Source organism: Patiria miniata, unplaced genomic scaffold (assembly GCF_015706575.1).
Source record: "Patiria miniata isolate m_02_andy unplaced genomic scaffold, ASM1570657v1 HiC_scaffold_6, whole genome shotgun sequence".
NCBI lineage: Eukaryota > Metazoa > Echinodermata > Asteroidea > Valvatida > Asterinidae > Patiria > Patiria miniata.
In genome coordinates, this window is record NW_024037073.1 from 17,227,585 (window position 1) to 17,247,038 (window position 19,454).

General features: G+C 40.8%; 1 protein-coding gene across 1 annotated transcript; it reads right to left on the bottom strand.

The window, feature by feature from the left end:
- Window positions 1-481: 481 nt before the first annotated feature.
- On the bottom strand, window positions 482-19,415 carry LOC119743509 (membrane metallo-endopeptidase-like 1). The gene is made up of 23 exons (XM_038219930.1): window positions 19,343-19,415; window positions 16,771-16,964; window positions 15,708-15,824; window positions 15,228-15,386; window positions 14,609-14,692; window positions 14,077-14,297; window positions 13,450-13,521; window positions 12,994-13,059; window positions 12,535-12,651; window positions 12,206-12,271; window positions 11,719-11,855; window positions 10,366-10,588; window positions 8,808-8,906; window positions 8,036-8,113; window positions 7,447-7,556; window positions 7,034-7,095; window positions 4,768-4,819; window positions 4,047-4,114; window positions 3,509-3,639; window positions 2,756-2,821; window positions 2,321-2,407; window positions 1,731-1,807; window positions 482-1,244 (listed from the first exon to the last, which is right to left on the bottom strand). The coding sequence occupies exons 2-23, from the start codon at window positions 16,904-16,906 to the stop codon at window positions 1,145-1,147; spliced, it is 2,328 nt and encodes a 775-aa protein (XP_038075858.1). The 5' UTR covers window positions 16,907-16,964; window positions 19,343-19,415; the 3' UTR covers window positions 482-1,144.
- Between the last annotated feature and the right edge of the window lie 39 nt (window positions 19,416-19,454).

Here is a 19,454-nt window from a genome sequence, read left to right on the forward strand (position 1 = left end):
GTACAACATTTGCGTTTGCTGCATTTTTTCAGAAATAAATGGATTTGGAGGATTAAAATGTTATAGGAAATACTGTTACACTGACCATTTCACGTTTTGGGTGCGTAGATGCTGGAAAAACCAAGAAAACCAATCATATTCTTGAAGTCGGGCTCCCTGACCCCACTTAAGATGAAACGGAGCAATTTATAGACTTTGGGGAATTGTTAAATCAGAAAATCAGTCTAGCAGGCGTGTACTTCTTCACAGGAGTGTAATCAATTGCAAAGAAAACGCATACGAACTAAATATGAAAACTTATGAGCTCTTTTTGAAAAAAAGCCAGTAAGTTCTCCAGCGCTGGTCGGCCGACCAGTGTTGGAAAATTACAGTTTTTCTTAAAAATGTCAGCACACCAGGAGCCACAACTTTACAGGATGCTTTAGACTGTCATTCCCTAACAATCCAGTAAGGTATTTCGTGATAATTGGACCATTTCGGTTTTTTTTTATGTTTGCAAATGTTGTATCTTCTCTTTAATATGTAGACATGACTATTATCTATTTTTCAATTTTAGACAAAGACAACAATTATCAGGAGGAATACAAAATTCAATATATATATATATAATATATATATAAAACAAAATAAAAATATAAAAATCTGTATCATTAGGAAATGATGACAGCGACAAATCTAACACATTTTTAACCTTCGGAAGATGTTTTAAAGACGCCATTTACTGGGTAAAAGGGATAAATGCAAATGATACTATAAGCCCTATGCTTAAAATCAAATAAAAACAATTTGACAGAAGAACATTTCTAGACGTACTTTGTTCCGTCCACACTGTTCGTGTTATGAACACGGTTACCAGTAAATTAACCGGAAAATAAAAATTAAAGTTTCAACCCCAATCAAGAATATGGTCACAGTTAAGTTGTAATTTGCTCTTCAATTTTGATGTTTTGCAAATGGAGAATAGAATATTAAGATACGATGAACACTTCACCACGATAGACCTTTTGCGTAGCAGAGGGCAATGGCTTTGTTTTGCTGCAGCAATTTGCATGAACGAACCTTTCGTGCATTCATTGTTATGACAAATGATGCCCTCTAAGATGGCCGCTAAAGCATAAGATCTATTGTTGGAGGAAGTAATAGGCTACCAGACTCTGCATTTGAGGTCCGGGTTCATGTAGCTTCCAGCCGGACAGCTGAATGCAGCGTTGAACGCCTCGTTGTTTTGAAGCGCACCGATGGTTCTGTGCGAACGAGAAAGATAAGGCGAGATGGAGTTATCATTTGTGGAAATGTATTTTCATAGAAATGATTGATTAAAGCTCTAGAATTGGTAAATTTTGAGAAAAAAAAGTTATAGCTTTTTTTTTTTCATTTTGGTAACTACAGTGCTACCACGTCGTTCTTGTGCGCAAACTGCTGCTGCCACAAACTGCTGCTGCCACAAACTGCTGCTGCCACAAACTGAAACTGCTGCTGCTGCTGCTACTGTTGCTGCTGCTGTTGCTGTTGCTGCTGCTGCTGTTGCTGCTGCTGCTGCTGCTGTTGTTGCCGCTGCTGCTGCTGCTGCTGTTGCCGCTGCTGTGGTTGCTGCTGTGGTTGCTGCTGTTGCTGTTGTTGCTGCTGCTGTGGTTGCTGCTGTTGCTGTTGTTGCTGCTGCTGCTGTTGCTGCTGCTGATGCTGCTGCTGCTGCCAAAATGGATTCAGCCGATGCATCGAAAAAAACATACCTGTATCGGCCAGGACTGTGCACATTAGTTTCGATGTAGTCATCCGCTGCCTCTGGTGTGAACACACTGCACCAAATCTTGATTGCACCAAAAACATTTAATGTGTTTCATAAAAATGGCTAAACAGAGTTGCACGATGACAATTATTCAAACTTTTGTTATACGTAAGAAAGACAAGAGCGAAGGATAAGGTCCTTGTCAAATCTTACATGAAACCTTTTGGAGTGGGACAATAAATCATTTTAAGTTCATGACGTTACAAAGCTTCAAATTATGTTTGAAGGGACGGGCCTGTAAATTGGAGGGTGAATTGGATTCTGAATTAGGTGAAAATTACCAAAATAATGGAATGAACAAGAAACTCAGCTTTTTCGATTTATCAAAGGGGTTGAGTTTGTGTGTTATGATGAAAACATTGATAACATTCCGATCTACTAAGCCCCACCTCCAGGTGTATTGACCAATCACAACCGTGATTGTCCGAGAAATGTCCGATACTGTATGCATTTGCATGTGACACGCCCAGCATGGCAAAAGGCATGCGCACGTGTGCGGTAGGCGGGGCTAAATGGCTCAGTTTTCATTGTTACCTGGGAATATGACAGGAAGAACATCTGCTCTTCGGTGAAGTCGATGCCGGGGAGACGAGGTTGCTTGGGCATGTTGTCCATGTAGGCCTGGATGCAAGAGGAGGGTTTTTTTTGGGAGGGGGGGGGGGAGGAATATATATTGTACCATACATTAACGTGACGATATTTAAGGAGGGCGTATGTTTTTTGCAACTATTAAGGATTCATCTCGAAAAAAATCTCGCAAAAATTCAAAAAAAAATAATTTCGCTGAACGCTCAACAAGCGAATCTTACGAGAAAACTTAATCTGTGCCCTAATATTGGTGACCGAGATGCAATCAGCCGATTGGGCGAAGAACAATCTTTCCTTGATAATCAAAATGACTTCTAAAATAAGATACAGTTGCAATTTTATGTACATGATTTTAAGACATGATATGCATGCTGAGGCTACCTTGTAAGCCTCTCTCAGGCCTCCGTTGTCAGCAATGTTTTCACCCTGCGTCTGCTCTCCGTTCAGCTGTAAAAATTAAACAAAATATGTTACGGAGAACTTGTGCAGGGTGACCGTTTTAGCCGATTTTCGGCTAACTTTGACAGATGTTTTGTTAAAAAAACAAGTTTGACAGAAAATTTGACAGAATGGATTTTTTTGGCAGATTTCTGGCAGAATTCTGCAAATATGGTGTACATTTGTATGAAAAAAACCTTCAATCCTTCCAAACAAACCCTTGCATAATGGGACAGGTTGGCTGGTCTAGGTGCTGAGGTTCACTGGGAAACGGACTTTGTCGTGGCCGGATCCGCGTTTTGCCCAAAATTTTTACCAATAATTTCACGACATCTTTATGTCACTAGATTGTTTATTATGTAATTTGAATCTTAATTAAGGCAATATACTACCAATCTGCATGTGATTTTAAGTGTTTACAGTGTATTTCGAGTAATTCTAGGAAATATGGCAGGTTTTTGATAAATCTGACAGAGTTCTGATGTGCATTTAGCAGAATTTGGCTCTGACCTTACAGTCACCCTCAACTTGTGTAAATTTACAATGATTCGAACGGTCAACCTGCCATTTCCCTTCTGTGCTTTTATAGAAAACAGAAAGATATTGACAAAAAGGATTCGCCACCATATAATGCGCTATATATTAACAGTGCGGCCGCCATGCATAACTCAAGGAATGGCTAAAACTGAAACGAACGTTTCTGTTGTTTTGCGGCATGACGAAGCCAGAGTACTGGTCGATGATACACTGCGCCCTCTCCGTGAAATTGCCGATGGACGCTTGACTCCACCAGACTCTATGGTTGCCGTCTTTGTCGAACAGTCTCCCTTTGAGGAAAAAAAGACCAAGATATTGGAATTGGAACTATTCATATTGGAAAATGTCTTCCATCAATCGATGAGCAAAAATACTTACAAATACGAAATGCTCCCCTTTAAAATGAATTGTAACGTCATTTAGTCATGATAGTATTAAAATCAAAGTTATTAGTTTTATTTGTTTTCGTTAATGCTACGTACGGCTTCTAACAAAAGCAAAATCTAAAATCAAATATAACAAAGTTTCCTATACAAGAACCTGAAGTACCACATTGAATGGACCTTTTTAGTGCACGACCTTTGCACGACCCGGAAATAGTCTCCTTATGGTTTAAAATACAGACCTCTTTCTGAAAATTAACTCAGATTTATCAAAAGGTATCAGAATCTGTAATGACTTTCCAGGCTTAATTTACCTATGTTGTCAAAACCGTGGGTTATCTCATGCCCGATGACGACACCGATGCCACCATAATTGGAGTACCTGAAATGCAAGAAAGAAAAGTGGTTAAAGGGAAGATACAACATTTGCAAACATCAAAAAACGAAATGATCAAATTATCACGAAGCACCTTACTGTATTGTTAGGGAATGACAGACTTAAGCATCCTGTAAAATCGTGGCTCCTGGTGTGCTGACATTTTTTTCAAAACTGCTCCTACTTTTTCATATTGACTTATTCCGCATATTCTTTGCAATGGATTACACACCTAAGGAGTACAATCCTGCTAGACTGATTCTCTGAAAGTACCGTAATTCCCCAAAGTAAATTGCTCTGTTCCATCTTAAGTGGGGTCAGGGAGCCAGACCTCAAGAACATGATTGGTTTTCTTGCTTTTTCCAGCATTTACAAGCCCAAAACGTGAAACAAGTCGGTTTAACAATATTTTGCTATAACATACTAATCCTCCAAATCCATTTATTTCTGAGAATTGTAGCAAAAGCAAATGTTGTACATTAGTTTAATGAGAAGCGTAACCCGACGGTAATTGACAAACTTCAAGCTAACTAGAATAATTGCTATGGTTCTAACACTTTCACTTGTTCACTTCAATTTTTAATGGGACAAAAATCTGGAAAAGGCTAAATGGAAACAACTAATATGGAACTCAGAAGATTGTAGTGATTGTTACTTACCAGGGAAGATCCTTGTGGTAGAAAGGCGGTTGGAGAATGGCAGCCGGGAACACTATAGAAAAATTGAGAACATTAGATGCATTATGTCGGTCGCAGGTTCGTGATTGGTTGATCAATGGGAGGGTGGTGGTGTCCATTGGTAGGCTATACAGGGCGAGTCAAGAAAAGCGAAACCCAAATGTCGGGACTTCTGTTTAAGTTAAGTTCTGCATGTAGCACTTCCAACATCTAGGATATGAAAGCTTATTTTGTAAGCTTTTTTTTTAGTACAAGAATCATTGAAATCACTCATGAATGTCTCGACTAACGGTCGGTTGTTCGGTCGGTCGGAAGAACCCGGCCACCGCAACCCGAATTCTTGAGTTAATTGGCGTCTTGTTATATGACTAAATTGAGAGCTTCAACATTTTTTGAATCGTAATTTGTTTTTCCTCATGTAATTTCTTGCAACTGTGAATAATTGTGTAATTTTAGTTTTTAAGGTGTAAAATAGAGTTTTACAGTATTGCCAGTAACGGTTGTTTATTGATATTTGAGAAAACAGCTGTTCCGGCCAAATTCTAGTTAAAGTTAGGGTCTTAAGTGGGATTCTTTCTAATGTTTTTTTGTTTCTATTATTCCGTTCTTCGATTCCAAATGCGCTATAGTAATTATTATATTAGTAAATGTACCATTACGTTGTCGTAATATTTTTTTTCGATAATATAGAGACACCGGCTTTTAGGGAGACACATAACTGTCTCCCTAATGGCACAGCCCCTCTTTAGAGACAACATTTTGTAGTCGCAATTAGGTTATTTTTGTTGCTCGTGGTCTAATTAGTAAAAACACCGAAATTCACGGGAAAAGGACAAGGGAAAATTTGGTTATATTATTATTTTTGACCGATCAGAAAAAGGTTCACAGAAATAGAACCCGGACTGAGTTGGATTCAATCTGTCCCGGTTGTTTTTAGAGTAGCTGGATTTATATACAGGGTGTCCTGAAAATAATGGTGCATGTAAACCCCGCCATTTTCGCAAAAATATGCAACCGGAATTTACTGCAAATGTTTACACGATCTTCAAGGTTACAGATCTAGCTTGAGAATACCGTTTGTTTAATTAAGATTGCTTTTGTAAATCCAGAGATATGTTTGAATAACCGCAATGCCAAAAAACCCGTTCTGTGTCACTTTTAGGAAGCGAGTGCTTCAGAGATCAGACAATGCCATCGGATAGGTATGGCTCTTTTGATAAGATTATCCCTATGGGTGTAAGACAAACATTCCATTCACGCGACTGTTTTGTTCTTGAAACAATTTAATAGTACAGACAGGTTCACTTCTCTAAGACTTCAATGGAAGAGTTCAATTAAATAGAAATAAATATTGCACACTCTACTTAAAAATGTTAAAATCACTAACAGTAAAGTGATTTGGTTTTAGACTAGGACTATGCTGATTTTAACTGCTTCACAGAAAGTGGCACAAAATGGGTTTCTTGGCTTTGCCGTTATTCAAACATATCTTTGGATTTAGAAAAGCAATCTCAATGACACAAACGGTATTCTCAAACTAAATCTATTACTTTGAAGATGGTGTAAACATCTGCAGAAAATGTTGGTTGTAAATTAGCAAAAATGGAGGGGTTTACATGCACCAATTTTTTCAGGACGCCCTGTGCAAGTGAAACAGTGCATGTGTTGCTGCAATGGTGGTTAGATTGTGCGTGTGTGTGTTTTTGGTCTGATAGCCTTCCGTGATGATGAATGTCATTGGTGGCTGATGTAGATTTGCCTTCTGTATTATATGGCTGTAACCCTCCGAGCAGCAAAGTGGTGATTTCATTCTCCACATTTTCCAAATATGGGCATATATTTTTTTCAAATGGGCAAATAAGGCCAAGCTTCCATGTAATCCTCACCCCTACTATACACCACAAGTCTGTAGACTCCCATTGGCCAGACCCTACCCACTCCGGAGTAAGGAGTGTTGAAAGACAGAAGCCAAGATGGCGCCCAATGCCTTTGTGCAGTAATGTGAGTTCTTAGTGGCCAACCCCTAAGTGCCCCTAAGTCCCTTTGTGTCAACCCCTCGTGGAGAAAGGAGCCAAGACAGGTTGAAAACAATCCCTGGCCATGTGAATGACCTATATCTTGTGCATGTACAGGCATGCTAGCGTTATTGACCAATAAACACATGTGGTGATAAAATTCTCCACGTGGTTCCACGGTGTGATTTTTTTTTATAAGCTGCTCGGAGGGTAGAAAGGCAACGATAACTTACAAATTCCATTTCTGTATGGATGGTAGAAAGCATTGACGACGGCCGGTCCAATGATAGACCACCTATAGAAGCAGAACAGAATTCATAATGTAAACATGTACAAAGTGTCAACTCTGGAAATAATCAAATTACATGTATTAATTTTGTTTAAGTATTTCATACAAAAGACATGAAGCATTTTTTTCTCGTGAAACAAACAAACGAACACCCCAACAAACAAACAAACAAATAGATTATATTTACAGTTGTTCACTATTGAACTGAACGCTGAACTTAGATTGTTCAACCGCGGAAGACCGCTGGTTCTTTAAACAGCTACATATAGGTTACTATCGTAGTGAAAAAGAACGAAATTGAGATCATGCAACTGGAAACTTATACACCTAATATCCAACCATTCAAAACCTACTCACAGCGTATCATCTTCGTTCACGTCTTCACGTAAGAGCGCCAAGTCACCCTGGGATGTCCACTCGCGGTAGCTCAGGCTATTCTGGAAATACTCGTCGTCCTTGGCAGTCAGCTTTGGGCAGGGAAAGAGACAATCGCATACCAGTCATCTTTCCGTTTTGGCTAAAAGAGGACATCACTGGACTATGTGATCTTTATAGAATACCACAATTCGATCGTGCACATACTGGGATGGGTGAGATAACGCACTTTAATGCGCCCGATTGGACTACAAAACGCGTTTTAAATGAAATTATATTTAATGAGAAGAGCATTTAAATAAAGTAATTTGAACGTCCACAAAACCGTCATTAAAAACTGGACATTTCTGTGTTATTTTCTGCGAGAACCATGCGAGAACGAATTTCGGGGGCAAAATTTTGTCTCCGACAGTGGTTGCATTCTGCGGACGTGTAAGAGACAACATAATGTGTATATTTTGCAAATACATGCACGACGGCATCCCGGTTACCCTGGCAGCCGAGCATACACCTGGGTGGAATTTAACATTATCGTCATCTAAAACTACACACGTTCTTTTTAGCTACTTACATCGGCATACTTCGCATCTAGCTTAGCGTTGTCTTTAATCCATTCTGGGTAACCAATTGCGATGTCCATAGCATCTGCCTATGGGGATAATAACAACAACAAAAATCATTGAAAATGGCTACTTTCCGTGTCCATGAAATAATATCTTTTAATAAAAAATATTAAAGCCAGTAAACAGGGCCTGATTTACACCTGTTATACGTGGTGACACACAGCACATGCATCAACTGGTGACCGAGTCCAGAGTAACGAAAAACCTTCCAATCTTCAAAGTGATTTGGGGCTTAATTGCAGAGTAGATTCGTTTGAAAATTCACAGCGAAATGGTTCCGAGATATTTTTTGCAAAGTGACCTCGGACAAGGGTGGATCCAGGGGGGGGGGCAAGCCCCACCCCCAATGAACCCAATTGTTTTGTTTAAGTGACCTCGTTTTGGGGACCAACATTTTTTTGGCACCCCCCCCCTGGATCTGCAGATGAACTCGGACCACAATGACCGAAATATTGTGTTTGGTCTTTCTTCTTCTTCTCACAACTTGACCACATCTCCTAGGAGACAGGACTTTATTTATATTGTATAGCCTACGGCTCCCAACACTTCTAGGCACGGATACCAGTTCGTGGTATGACTCACACGGATCTTACGGTGTGAAACTCATTTCGCACGAGGCGTGTCATTTTAGAAATGTAAAACAAACAATGTTGCTAACCTTTGCTCTTCATAACGACCCTTTGACCTTCGAAATGTCACCTTGATGACCTTTGACCTTACCTTTTCAGCGGCCACGCCCTTGTCTGCCTCCTGCAGCCAGTCATTTGTTTTCAGCATGGACTTGAACGCCGTCTGCAAATCGCGGATCATTTCAAGCGTCTACGGGGAAAACAATTCACACATATTATACTTTTTCGTATAATATTCTTTTTGGAGTTCGTCTACAATTTTTTTCTTTCAACATTTGTTCATTCAATTCTAGATATTTACAAAGATTTGTTTTCGGAATATGTTTTTTCTCTCTGTGAATATGTATTTTACACACAATATACTCAGTGTTGCCCCCGAGTGATTAAAACAAAAATTCACTGGAGTGGGACTCGAACCCACCACCTCCTGCTTACTAGCGCTGACGTCTTACCACTCGACCACCGAGCTTGCCGGGATCGCCTGGCTGGTTCAAGTGAGATATAGAAGCAGGTATCGCAATGAAACTATTCATAAAATGGACTTTGCGTTGGGTTGATGTAAATTCAGAATTTTGGTTTGCCCTACACCGACGTATTTTATAACAACTGTATACTCTGTGTTGCCGCCGAGTGATTGTGACCAAAATTACCTCACACTGACTTCAACTCCATCTTATGAATAGTAAATATAATGCAAAAACGAAGTGCAACAAAATCATAATTATTCAAAGTTTGAGTATTCAAATCCAATTTGTAGCCAGTGAAAAACATTTTTCTAAACAAGGAGGTTAAATCGTACTCTCAGATTGAGTTATAGATTGAGGGTGAAACGCATACTGAAAAAGATCGGTATGAAATAGCCTACTATTCGAAATGAATACATTTCACTCCAAACGTCTCGTTTCTGGTTTCAGTCCAATAGAGTTAGTTCTCACTTAGTTAGTTTTTCACTGAAGAGCGTGAAAACTGGTTCTGTCGAGTTCTGCTGATCAACATTATAGACTCCATGGATGAACAGTAGAGAGCGCTTTGTGACCATTTTCAAGAGCCCAGTTGGAAGGACCACTGATCTCAACCTCGTCCCCAGTGCTTACTTTATTTTCAACCGCGTGATTTATATCGTGTAGTTGGTGTTGTTATTTCCAACGTGCATTACGTGTTTTCACGATCATTTTCCAGTTTGCTCATATTAATATCAAATGTGATACTGCATATTGGCAGGCCAGATTGTAACATTTTAACTTAAAACAAATTCGTGTTTTCATAACTCACGGCAAGACGAATTGATGCTGTTTTTACCCCAGACATCGCATACAAAAACAAACGTTAATGTAACGTACATGCAGGCACCAGACTTTTCTTCATTTGCATACGTGTTCAAAAATCCCGGGGATGACTATGGTTAACCCACGGATCCTCTACACAGAAGATCCGTGGTTAACCATAGTTCGACTAACTTTGCTCGAACGAAAGATGGTTGACTACCAGGGGCACGGTTGCATCGCTGGTTACCTAAAGCCACGCGCGCGTCAAGCGTGATGAGGCGTCCGGACTTTGTTGTTAGTGCGCAGGCGTAGATTACGTCACAAATCAACCACTCGTTGACTAATGTTCCTCCCTGAATTTGCTCTTTGCATGCTGCCCCATACCTTCTGTTTAGCATCCTCAGGGAAGTGGTCATCCACGTACATCCTACCGCTGATAAACTCGTACTGCTCATTGGCGTTGTTGGCGCATGTCTGCCAGCGAGCCATGGGAGTCGACGTGCCGTCCACTGCCTCTTGGTACTTCTGCCGGATGGCGAGGAAAGTCTCGCTCACGAAGGGGATCATCCGACTCACCAGACGCCAGATCATGTAGTTGGCCTTGACCCTGATCGGGAAAGAAAGATCATTCTAAACTTCTTCAAAGCTTTTCTGAACACAACTACTTTCCTGTTAGCCATTTCTCGTCGGATGCATGGGCGTCAATCCTGAGGGGACAGGAGGACATGTCCCCCCACTTTTTGAAGGGTGGGGGGGGACACAATATCAAATGGCCCCCCCCCCCCAGATGTTTGAACTCGTGCCTCATTTACAGGGCCCTATTATGTACTACAATGTAACTTTTGCTAAGAAAATATTGGTTAAAGTGATCAGAAAGTGCCTCAGATCGCACCACAGAGCATTTAGAATCCAACATTTTAGGGGCCCTCAGGCCCCGAACCCCACGCCTTTAGCTTAGAATATAAGAGCTTATTCAATGACTTTAACCTCGAAAATGATTTTCAAATTATTATCTTTTGCTGGGAAAATATTGGTTAAAGTGGTCAGAAATTGCCTCAGATCGCACCACAGAGCATCTAGAATCATTTTTTTCGGGGCCCTTAAGCGGGCCCCGAACCCCAAGCCTTTAGCTGAGAATATAATAGCTTATTCAATGACTTTAACCCCGAAAATGATGTTTAAATCATTATCTTTTGTTCAGAAAATATTGATTAAAGTGGTCAGAAATTGCCTCAGATCACACCACATGAGCATCTACAATCCGAATTTTTTCGGGGCCCTTAAGCGGGCCCCGAACCCACGCTGTAAGTGCTTCGCACTTCGCGCTTGCATTATTTCTGATCAAGGTATGTCCACCCACTTTTGAGAAGCGATTGACGCCCCTGGTCGGATGGCATGTTCCGAAGTACAATAGGGAGTGATGAGTCTCGAAATACGAGAAATATGCAGGACTGGTTATCGCAGAATATTTTAGCCTCATAGGACGAAACCTTTTTGCTTTTCTATAACAAAGCCCGCCCAAAATTATCTACATATAATATCGACTGCAGCTGCTACGACTTACTGCTAGTCCCTTTTAGTAGCCCGGCAAGCAACATTCAGCAAAACAACGATGGTAGGGGGATTTTATGTTGATGGCAAGGCATTCAAGTGTCAGAAATACTTTCAAAGTTCTTTAAACTGATTCTTCCCGTGAACTTTAGGTCAGGATTGTCGTTTGACAATTCTTGCACCCACCTGATGTCTTGGTCTTCAAGCCACATGGTGACGTTGCCGATGTAGTCTGGCTTGTAGTTGACGATGGGCTCGTCGTCTGTTACTCCTGGGTCGACACTTGCCGGCAACATTAGTTGATAGAAACGTGTCCAGTCGATCTTGGAAGTAAATAATTATAGACTTAGCAAACCGGATGATAATTTGGGTCTAATGTGCAAATGTGATGATAAATAATTAGTAGTTTTAACAAGTTGTGTTCAGGTTCATCTACAAGGGAAAAAATGGAGTGCACGGTAATTGGCTAAACCTTGCGTACTGAATCTGACCATTATTTGACTGTCTTGAAACTCAAATTATATGAGAATTAAACTTTGTTACGTCTAGGCCTTAAACACGACTCATGTCATGATATTGGTATGAAATGTCTATTTGTGTTGAAAGGCCGTCAACAAAAACAGAAAGCCTGGAAAAGAGACCAACTCTCGAAGCAATAACGTCAAATCTTTACCACATCCATTCCAATTTCCTTGAGAGTGTTTTCAATGGGACCAGCGTCTGGATGCAACACAGTCAACTGTAGAAAAAAAATGAAAAACGATCATTTTAAAATTGTGTACTTTCTTAACCTATCATATATTTAACATCTACGTAGATATCATTTTCATACTTAACAAATAATACCACACCCTTAAAAGTTACGTCCATTTAGGCTGCAAGATGTGTAAATTGGATACAGGTGCATTTCGAAATTAACAAAACAAAGTTTCAAATTCAATTGCCCTTTAAAAAAACATCGACAAGGACAGAATCTTTGACGAATTTCTACGAATGTCTTACATTAGCCATATACGACTCGAACTCGATGAGGTTCGTCATATCCTCCTTCGCTACTGTCTCGTCTGCCCCCAGAGCCACGGCAATGTCGATCAGGTACTGGAGGTACGCTTTCCTCTCCTGAAACAAAAATGTCGGTGAAACAAACATAATTGCATAAAATCATGAGACTATATGGAGGGCCAAAAACACAATCGGGCACAATTCGAGTATTGCGACGATGACGGGACGCAGGCGTGGCAAGTTGGCGGGAACGCCCTTGTATTATACTATATCAATGTGATTGTCAAAGACCTCCAAGCATGTGGTCCATGCCATACGGAATTTGAATGAACTTGCCCCAAAAATGATGCCATGTGCGTTGATTTCATTTTATGTATACATGCCTTTTCATCCACCATGATAATTTTTGAATGTGTAAGAGTTCAACGTGCTGGCAGGGGAAAAAGAAGAACCGCCTACCTTCGCATAATTCTCATCCAAAAGAATCTTCACCGCAAAACCCTCAGAATGGTCTGGTTCGTCAATCTGGAGAAAACAAATGAATGTCATGATCATAAAGATGCAGTATCATAAATGGTGAAGACGCAAAACTTGTGGTTTGTAGACAAAACTAATTGCCGGTGAAAAAATAATCTTAAAGAAACGTGAAACAATAATCTAAAAGAACGAAACACATCGTTATTTAGCCAGTTATCTGTAAGCGTATTTTCAGTCTGCATTGTGTCCGATGCGTATATAGATACGCCTTATATAACGTGCTAATGGAAAGACTGCTTCATTTCTATTTCAACGATACAACTAAAAGTCACCGCACAATCTGAAGCAATCTGAACTGATATTGATTTGCGTTTTCATTGTGTGAATTGAATCTCTCCGATAAAAGCACGCCATAGCAAACCCCGAGCTCTTCCTTACCAGAGTCTTCACACCCCGCATGTGCTTCTTCTCGATGTCGTCATTTGGTACCATGAAATCAGGATCTGCCGCCTGATGAGAAAAAGACCCGATATTGCAAATAACGTTACAACAAAAATAACGTTACATAACAGCAGGGGCAGGGTGACCCATTTTGCCTTATTGACAGCGTCAGCCGTTCTTTACCATAAGCTGCAACCGTTCCAAACCATAAGCTGCAACCCATCCCACACAGAGTCAGGGAAGTCAGGTTGGCGTAGCTTTCCTCGCCTTCCACCGCTGTGACCCGGGTTCGAATCCCGCCCGGGCCAATATGTGGATTGGGTTTTCAGTCCCTACCTGATTCCGTGGGTTTTCCTCAGAATATTCCTCTGGGCTTTTCCTCCCACCTCTAAAACTGTAATTTCTTCTCACTGTCTTCTCTCTACAGGTTTCTTCAGGCTTTCGAGCTACAGTGCTTAGGGTACTTTTGAGGAATCATTGGTTTCATTACCAGAAAGAAACAACATTAAACATAAAGAGAAAAGACTTCAGCCACCTGTGATTTTAACAATTTCTTTTTTCAGCTTTACCTGTAATCGACCTTGACCAGAAATGTGTAAGAATGTGTATCCTTAAAGAGCTTACAGCCAACTTGTACTTGGTCATGTTGTTAACATCGGGCATGATGCCCGTTTTCACAATCAACTGCACGTCGTATGTGCCCCTGAGGGCGGCCCAGAGTTTCTCGAAGTCGAATTCGGTGGCGTTCCAGTTACCGCCGGCAGGGGTAGACCCCAGCACCGGCCAGCCGCCCAGCGAAGTCAGCACGTCCGTCAGAGGTTTGGCGCCCAACTCGTTGATGGTGTCTGTTGGATAATGTTGAAGTCTCAAAATGAATGTGAAACATAAATCTATAAATAGTTCAATTGCACTGCTGCACGATGCGCACAGATATCAAAGGCTAACGACAATCGCAACAAAATCTTTCTGTGAGTAGAGCCTTGCACTGACATTAATAGAAGTTGTCATTGGTTTTCTGTTAGTAAAATGTTGTCAAGCAAATGTCACTCTGATAATTTTAAAAGAAACATATTTAATGTGCCTGTGAGTCCTGTCCTAAAGATCCAAACTGCTATCCATAGATTGTGTCCTTTGCTTGGTAGATGAGACAACTTACCCAGATCTTCGCAAGACTGGTAGTCGTTCCTCACGATGTGATATGACGAGGGTTCGCCGGCAACGGGACTCCGTTCAAATATAACTGATAGAGAAATGACCAATATGGCAGTTTTAATGACAAATTCTTAAACAGCGTACTCACACAATCAGTAAAATATCATGACAATGTCGACACTAGATCAGTGACTACATCCACCGATGACGCTACTGTCGATGAGGATGTCTCCATGGCGACTGTGGGGTCAAAGTTTGGACGGTGCTGCCATTGTCGCACTCAAGTCTTGATGTCGACATTAATGACGGTGACAAAAAGAACCGACAGTGGGAGTGATTAAGATATATATGGCAATGACGAAGATAGTTTCGAAAATGACGATGACTTGCCAAAGATGACTACAGCGATAATTTTACGACTATTAATATGCTGACGATGACACTAATGGTGACAGTGACAAAGTCCATGAAAAAGACTATGGCGATGACCGTGGGCGATGAAGAAGATGATGGCAACATGTCCCACACTAAAATCACAGGAGGAGAATCTGAGATGATTAGATGAGACGACATTGGAAGATGACAGGTGTTTTCATGAGCTTATGTTGAGTGGCATGAGATACCTTTGAGTCTTTGCGACAACTCGTCTCTCAGTTTAGAGAAGGTAGAGAATCTAGTCCGGTTCAGCTCGGCGTAACGCTGGACCCAGCCACCGCAGGCGTACTCGAAGAAATTATCGCATGGATTCTTGCTCTGATTCATACTGCTCAGGTATGCATATGCTGTAGAAATGAAGAGAAAGCGATATTAGACAAAGAACAAAATCTTGCCTTTCGGCCTATCCGCTTTTAGTTTTTGATTCCCGAGTTAATACTGATCGAAATATCGGAATTTTGAAAGTTTTCTCACAGTAAATTACATCTTAGGTGGAAGCATGGTTCATTAGTTCATAATTTTATGACAATGTGTCATTGCGGTTTCTGAACTGATTATTCCTTCGTGGCGATAGTTTAAAGGACCAGTAAATGGCGTCGGTCATGTTGTCACCGGTACGACCTGGTCATTCGAATAAAGTGCATGGGCATAATAGATCCCTGTCTTACCGGAGTCATAGCATTGCTTCGTCGTGCACGTCTCCCGATCCACGGGCACCGGTGGTTTGTTTGCCTTCAGTGCGTCCAGTTTGGCGGCAATGTCGTTCTTTTGCAGTGCAAAAACAACTGAAAAACACGTCAATAAATTCGTCCATTTCTGAAGACAAACATGCATGTTCAGTGACGTAGCCAGGATTTTGTTCAAGGTGGAGGGAGGGGCACAGGGGTACCAGCATGTTATGGGAGCACCAAGGGCGGATCCACAACAAAATTTGCCCAAATTTTCTTGGGCCCACCGGCCAGCCAGTAGCTGCAATGTGTTGGGGATGGCACTGGGAATTTGTGTGTGTGTGTGTGGGGGGGGGGGGGGGGGGGGGCACGTGTCCCCCCCACCCCCGGCTATGCCACTGCGAACATGCCCTCGTGATCGAAACGTCGGCTTAATGGTCCCCACCACAACTTACACAAAACATACACCTGGTGCTGATGTCAAATCTTATACTCGTGGCCATGCATGCAAACATTCAAGTCTGATTAACAAAATAGCATCCGAAAAACCCAAGCAAAACGTGATTGGAAGTTTACCATATCTTTTCAACCGTGTTCAAAGGGTCGTCACCAGACCATGTTGCTTAGGAAATGTTTGTGCTATATTAAGCAAAAGCCATCTGAGGAGAACCAGCCATGAGCAATATATACACTGTGTGACGAAATGGCTGGTAACCTGACTTTGCTCAGCAGTTTTCTTTCTGAGCTTAGTAAGGATTGGCCCCTTGTAAATTTCTGTAAACTGCCGGTCTCTGTATCTGAGATATTGGGTGGAAATGTTTTAATAAAGGATTTCAAACAATTAATTGTAGTTATCACACCGTGAGAATCAACCACAGGGGAATAAATGCGACTGCTTATTAGATAAATTATCATATATATTTTGATGTTTTAAAATTAATTTATATATCATTTTTGTAATTTATATTTTCATTTACATATTTAAAAAAAAATTAAAATATTGAAAACCTTTTTTTCCCTTCAAAACACTCCATCCTCCGGAAAAAGCTCGATCTCTACTCACTTGTGGTGATCATTAGGGCGAAGGTGGCAGCAGCGAAGATCCCGAGCAAAATGAGGGGAATCTTACTGGGCGACTTGGAGGCGACAGGGTCCTCGAGCGCCAGTTGAGTCTTGGAAGTTGTATGCCTGTCATCCATGGTGGGGGGCTACTCCACAATGAGTTCCCGTAGATCGGCACAGAATGCAACTAATTCCCTTGGAATTCGGGGAAGTACAGGGTGAGTAAAACAACAAGGTGACCCAAATGTCGGGACATATTTTGTTAAGAAATTCTGCATGTAGCACTTTCAAAATCTAGGATATGAAAGCCCAATTCATAAGCTTTCTTTTAGTACAAAAATCATTTAAATCACTCATGTACTTTTCAAGTTACGAAATTTCGAACACAAACACCGTTTTAAAGTTCTGTGCACGGGATCACAAGAATTGTTATTTCAGCAAAACGAAAACAATTCACATATACATATGCGAAAATATATTTGCGGTGGCCTACGGTACAAATTAATTTATGGTTTTTTTTAAGTGACGTCGCAATAAAATAAAGACAGGCACTGCTACACCTCCATGTTTTTCCTTAAAAAAAGGATGTCAATTTTTTTTTGGTAATTTTTTTTTTAGTTACACGACTTGACCTTGGTTGGTGATATGTATGTGGCCTATTTTCGAGTAGTACAATAGGGGTGTAAGTTGCGCCACCAACGTCAAAATAGTCCGTCCCCCCCCCCCAAAAAAAAACAACTTTGGGCAAAATTTTTGGGAAAAAAAATAACTGAATTTGAAAAAAACCCACCGAACCCTGGATGAGCCACTGCATGACACGTATATGTCCATGATAGGTAACTTGCGCAATGCACTTACACCATGACGGATATCATGCTGGACACAATGAACCTTGCGAACAACAAACTGACCTCGGCCCATAGAGCTCGGCCATGACAATGGTGGCAAAGTTGTTTATGCTCTCCAGGACTTTTCGGCAATTCGATATTTCAATAAGGGCAATTGTTAAGACCTTTACCCGGGGGCCCGCAGGGTTTAATACCGGTACTATTTTTCCCCCATTTTTTAAGCTTCGTTGACGCAGTGTTCTTTACTATTATTCTGTGCTCAACCTTTACAAATAACAAGGTCAATCTTGCGGTTGATTACACAAATCCCCAACCTATATGGGGAACGGGACCGGCTTTCATTTCAATTTAAAGGTATAGTCCATCATTTGTAATTTGTGCATTTTGGTCGTTTGAAGCGACAAAAGTGCTCAATATCTGAAGAAGGATGCTGAACAACCAATCTGATGAAGTTTCAGCTTAGCTTCAGCTGCATTTTTTGAGAAAAACAACATTGTAGGATCTCGACTTCAAATCAAAAGTTGCTGAATCAGGTTTTGAATTGGACTTGAATTCTCACTGAGCCGCCTTGGAGCTACGCGATGTCGCGCACTGATCTGATGCGCGCGTACCGTGTGCGTCGTGCCAATGCTTGCGCGCGCTTCGCCGAATATAACAAAACGAACTACTAATTTGAATTTCCTACGGTGCTTCTTAAGACGCACCGTTGGAAAGGCCTTCCTTCGTTGATTTCTTCAAAATGACAGCTTGCCAGAAAGAATAATTTCACAGGGAGTTTAGTCCCCTTACTATCTTTCAACCAAGTATGTTTTTCAACAATAATTACGCCAGTTACTTTTTGGATAGCTGCAAATGATGGACTCTGGCTTTAAAAACAATACTCACGCTTTACCCTGTGCACGTTTTTTTTCCTAATTCAAACCAAACTGATAAAATTATCCTCAGCTGGCCCCAAACTTGCCACCTATACCGGTCATGAAAATAAATTTGCTCCATTAGTCTTCTATCATTCGCCATTCCCCCGTATAACTTTCTAATAACACTGCGAATACAACTACAGTTACAGCATGCCTGGTGCAAGGTCCGCCATTTTGGATGTCAAGAGTGATCGATCAATCGTACAGTACATGTACAGGGGGTATATAAAAAAAAGGAAACCCAGATGATGTGTAAATTATATATTATTTTCAAATAACTTAAAGATCATGTAAATTATGAAACGCCAATGGGTCCTCTTTCCAATTAATTCGTCGCATTTTTTTACATACACGGTGGTTAAAAAAACGAATTCCAAATGTCGGGACTACTGTTTTAGTAAGGTTCTTCATGTAGCATTTGAAAATCTAGGATATGTAAGCCCAATTCATAAACTTTCTTTTAGTATAAGAATCATTCAAATCACTCATGTACTTTTCAAGTTATGGAATTTTAAACATAAAGTTGTGTCCACGGATCACAAAAAGGAAAACAATTCATACACGTCCCTATATGTGATTTGTGTTCGTTTTACAGAAAGAACACTGAACTTTTTGTGAACCGCGGACAGAACCTTAAAAAGGTGGTTGTGTTTAATATTCCGTAACTTCAAAAGTACATGAGTGATTTGAATGATACTTGTACTACAACAAAGATTATGAATTGGGCTTTTATATCCTAGAGTGCTACATGCAGAAATTCTCTAAAACAATGGTTACGACATTTGGGTTTCGGGTTTTTTTTACTCACCCTGTATACCAGCAAACACGGGTTGCACCGCGCTCCTCTTGTATACCGGCGAACAGGTATTACAATAATCGCCAGTATGAAAGAGTAGGCGGTTGCAAACCCATTCGCCAGT

Bases quoted from the DNA above. Each gene is read 5' to 3' on its own strand.
- LOC119743509 (XM_038219930.1), bottom strand. From the start codon at position 16,906: ATGGATGACAGGCATACAACTTCCAAGACTCAACTGGCGCTCGAGGAC. The intron at 12,272-12,534 runs GTAAGACATTCG...TTTTTTCTACAG, and splicing joins TCGAGTCGTATATGGCTAAT to TTGACTGTGTTGCATCCAGA. The intron at 1,245-1,730 runs GTATGTTTTTTT...TCGTTCGCACAG, and splicing joins CACAGTCCTGGCCGATACAG to AACCATCGGTGCGCTTCAAA.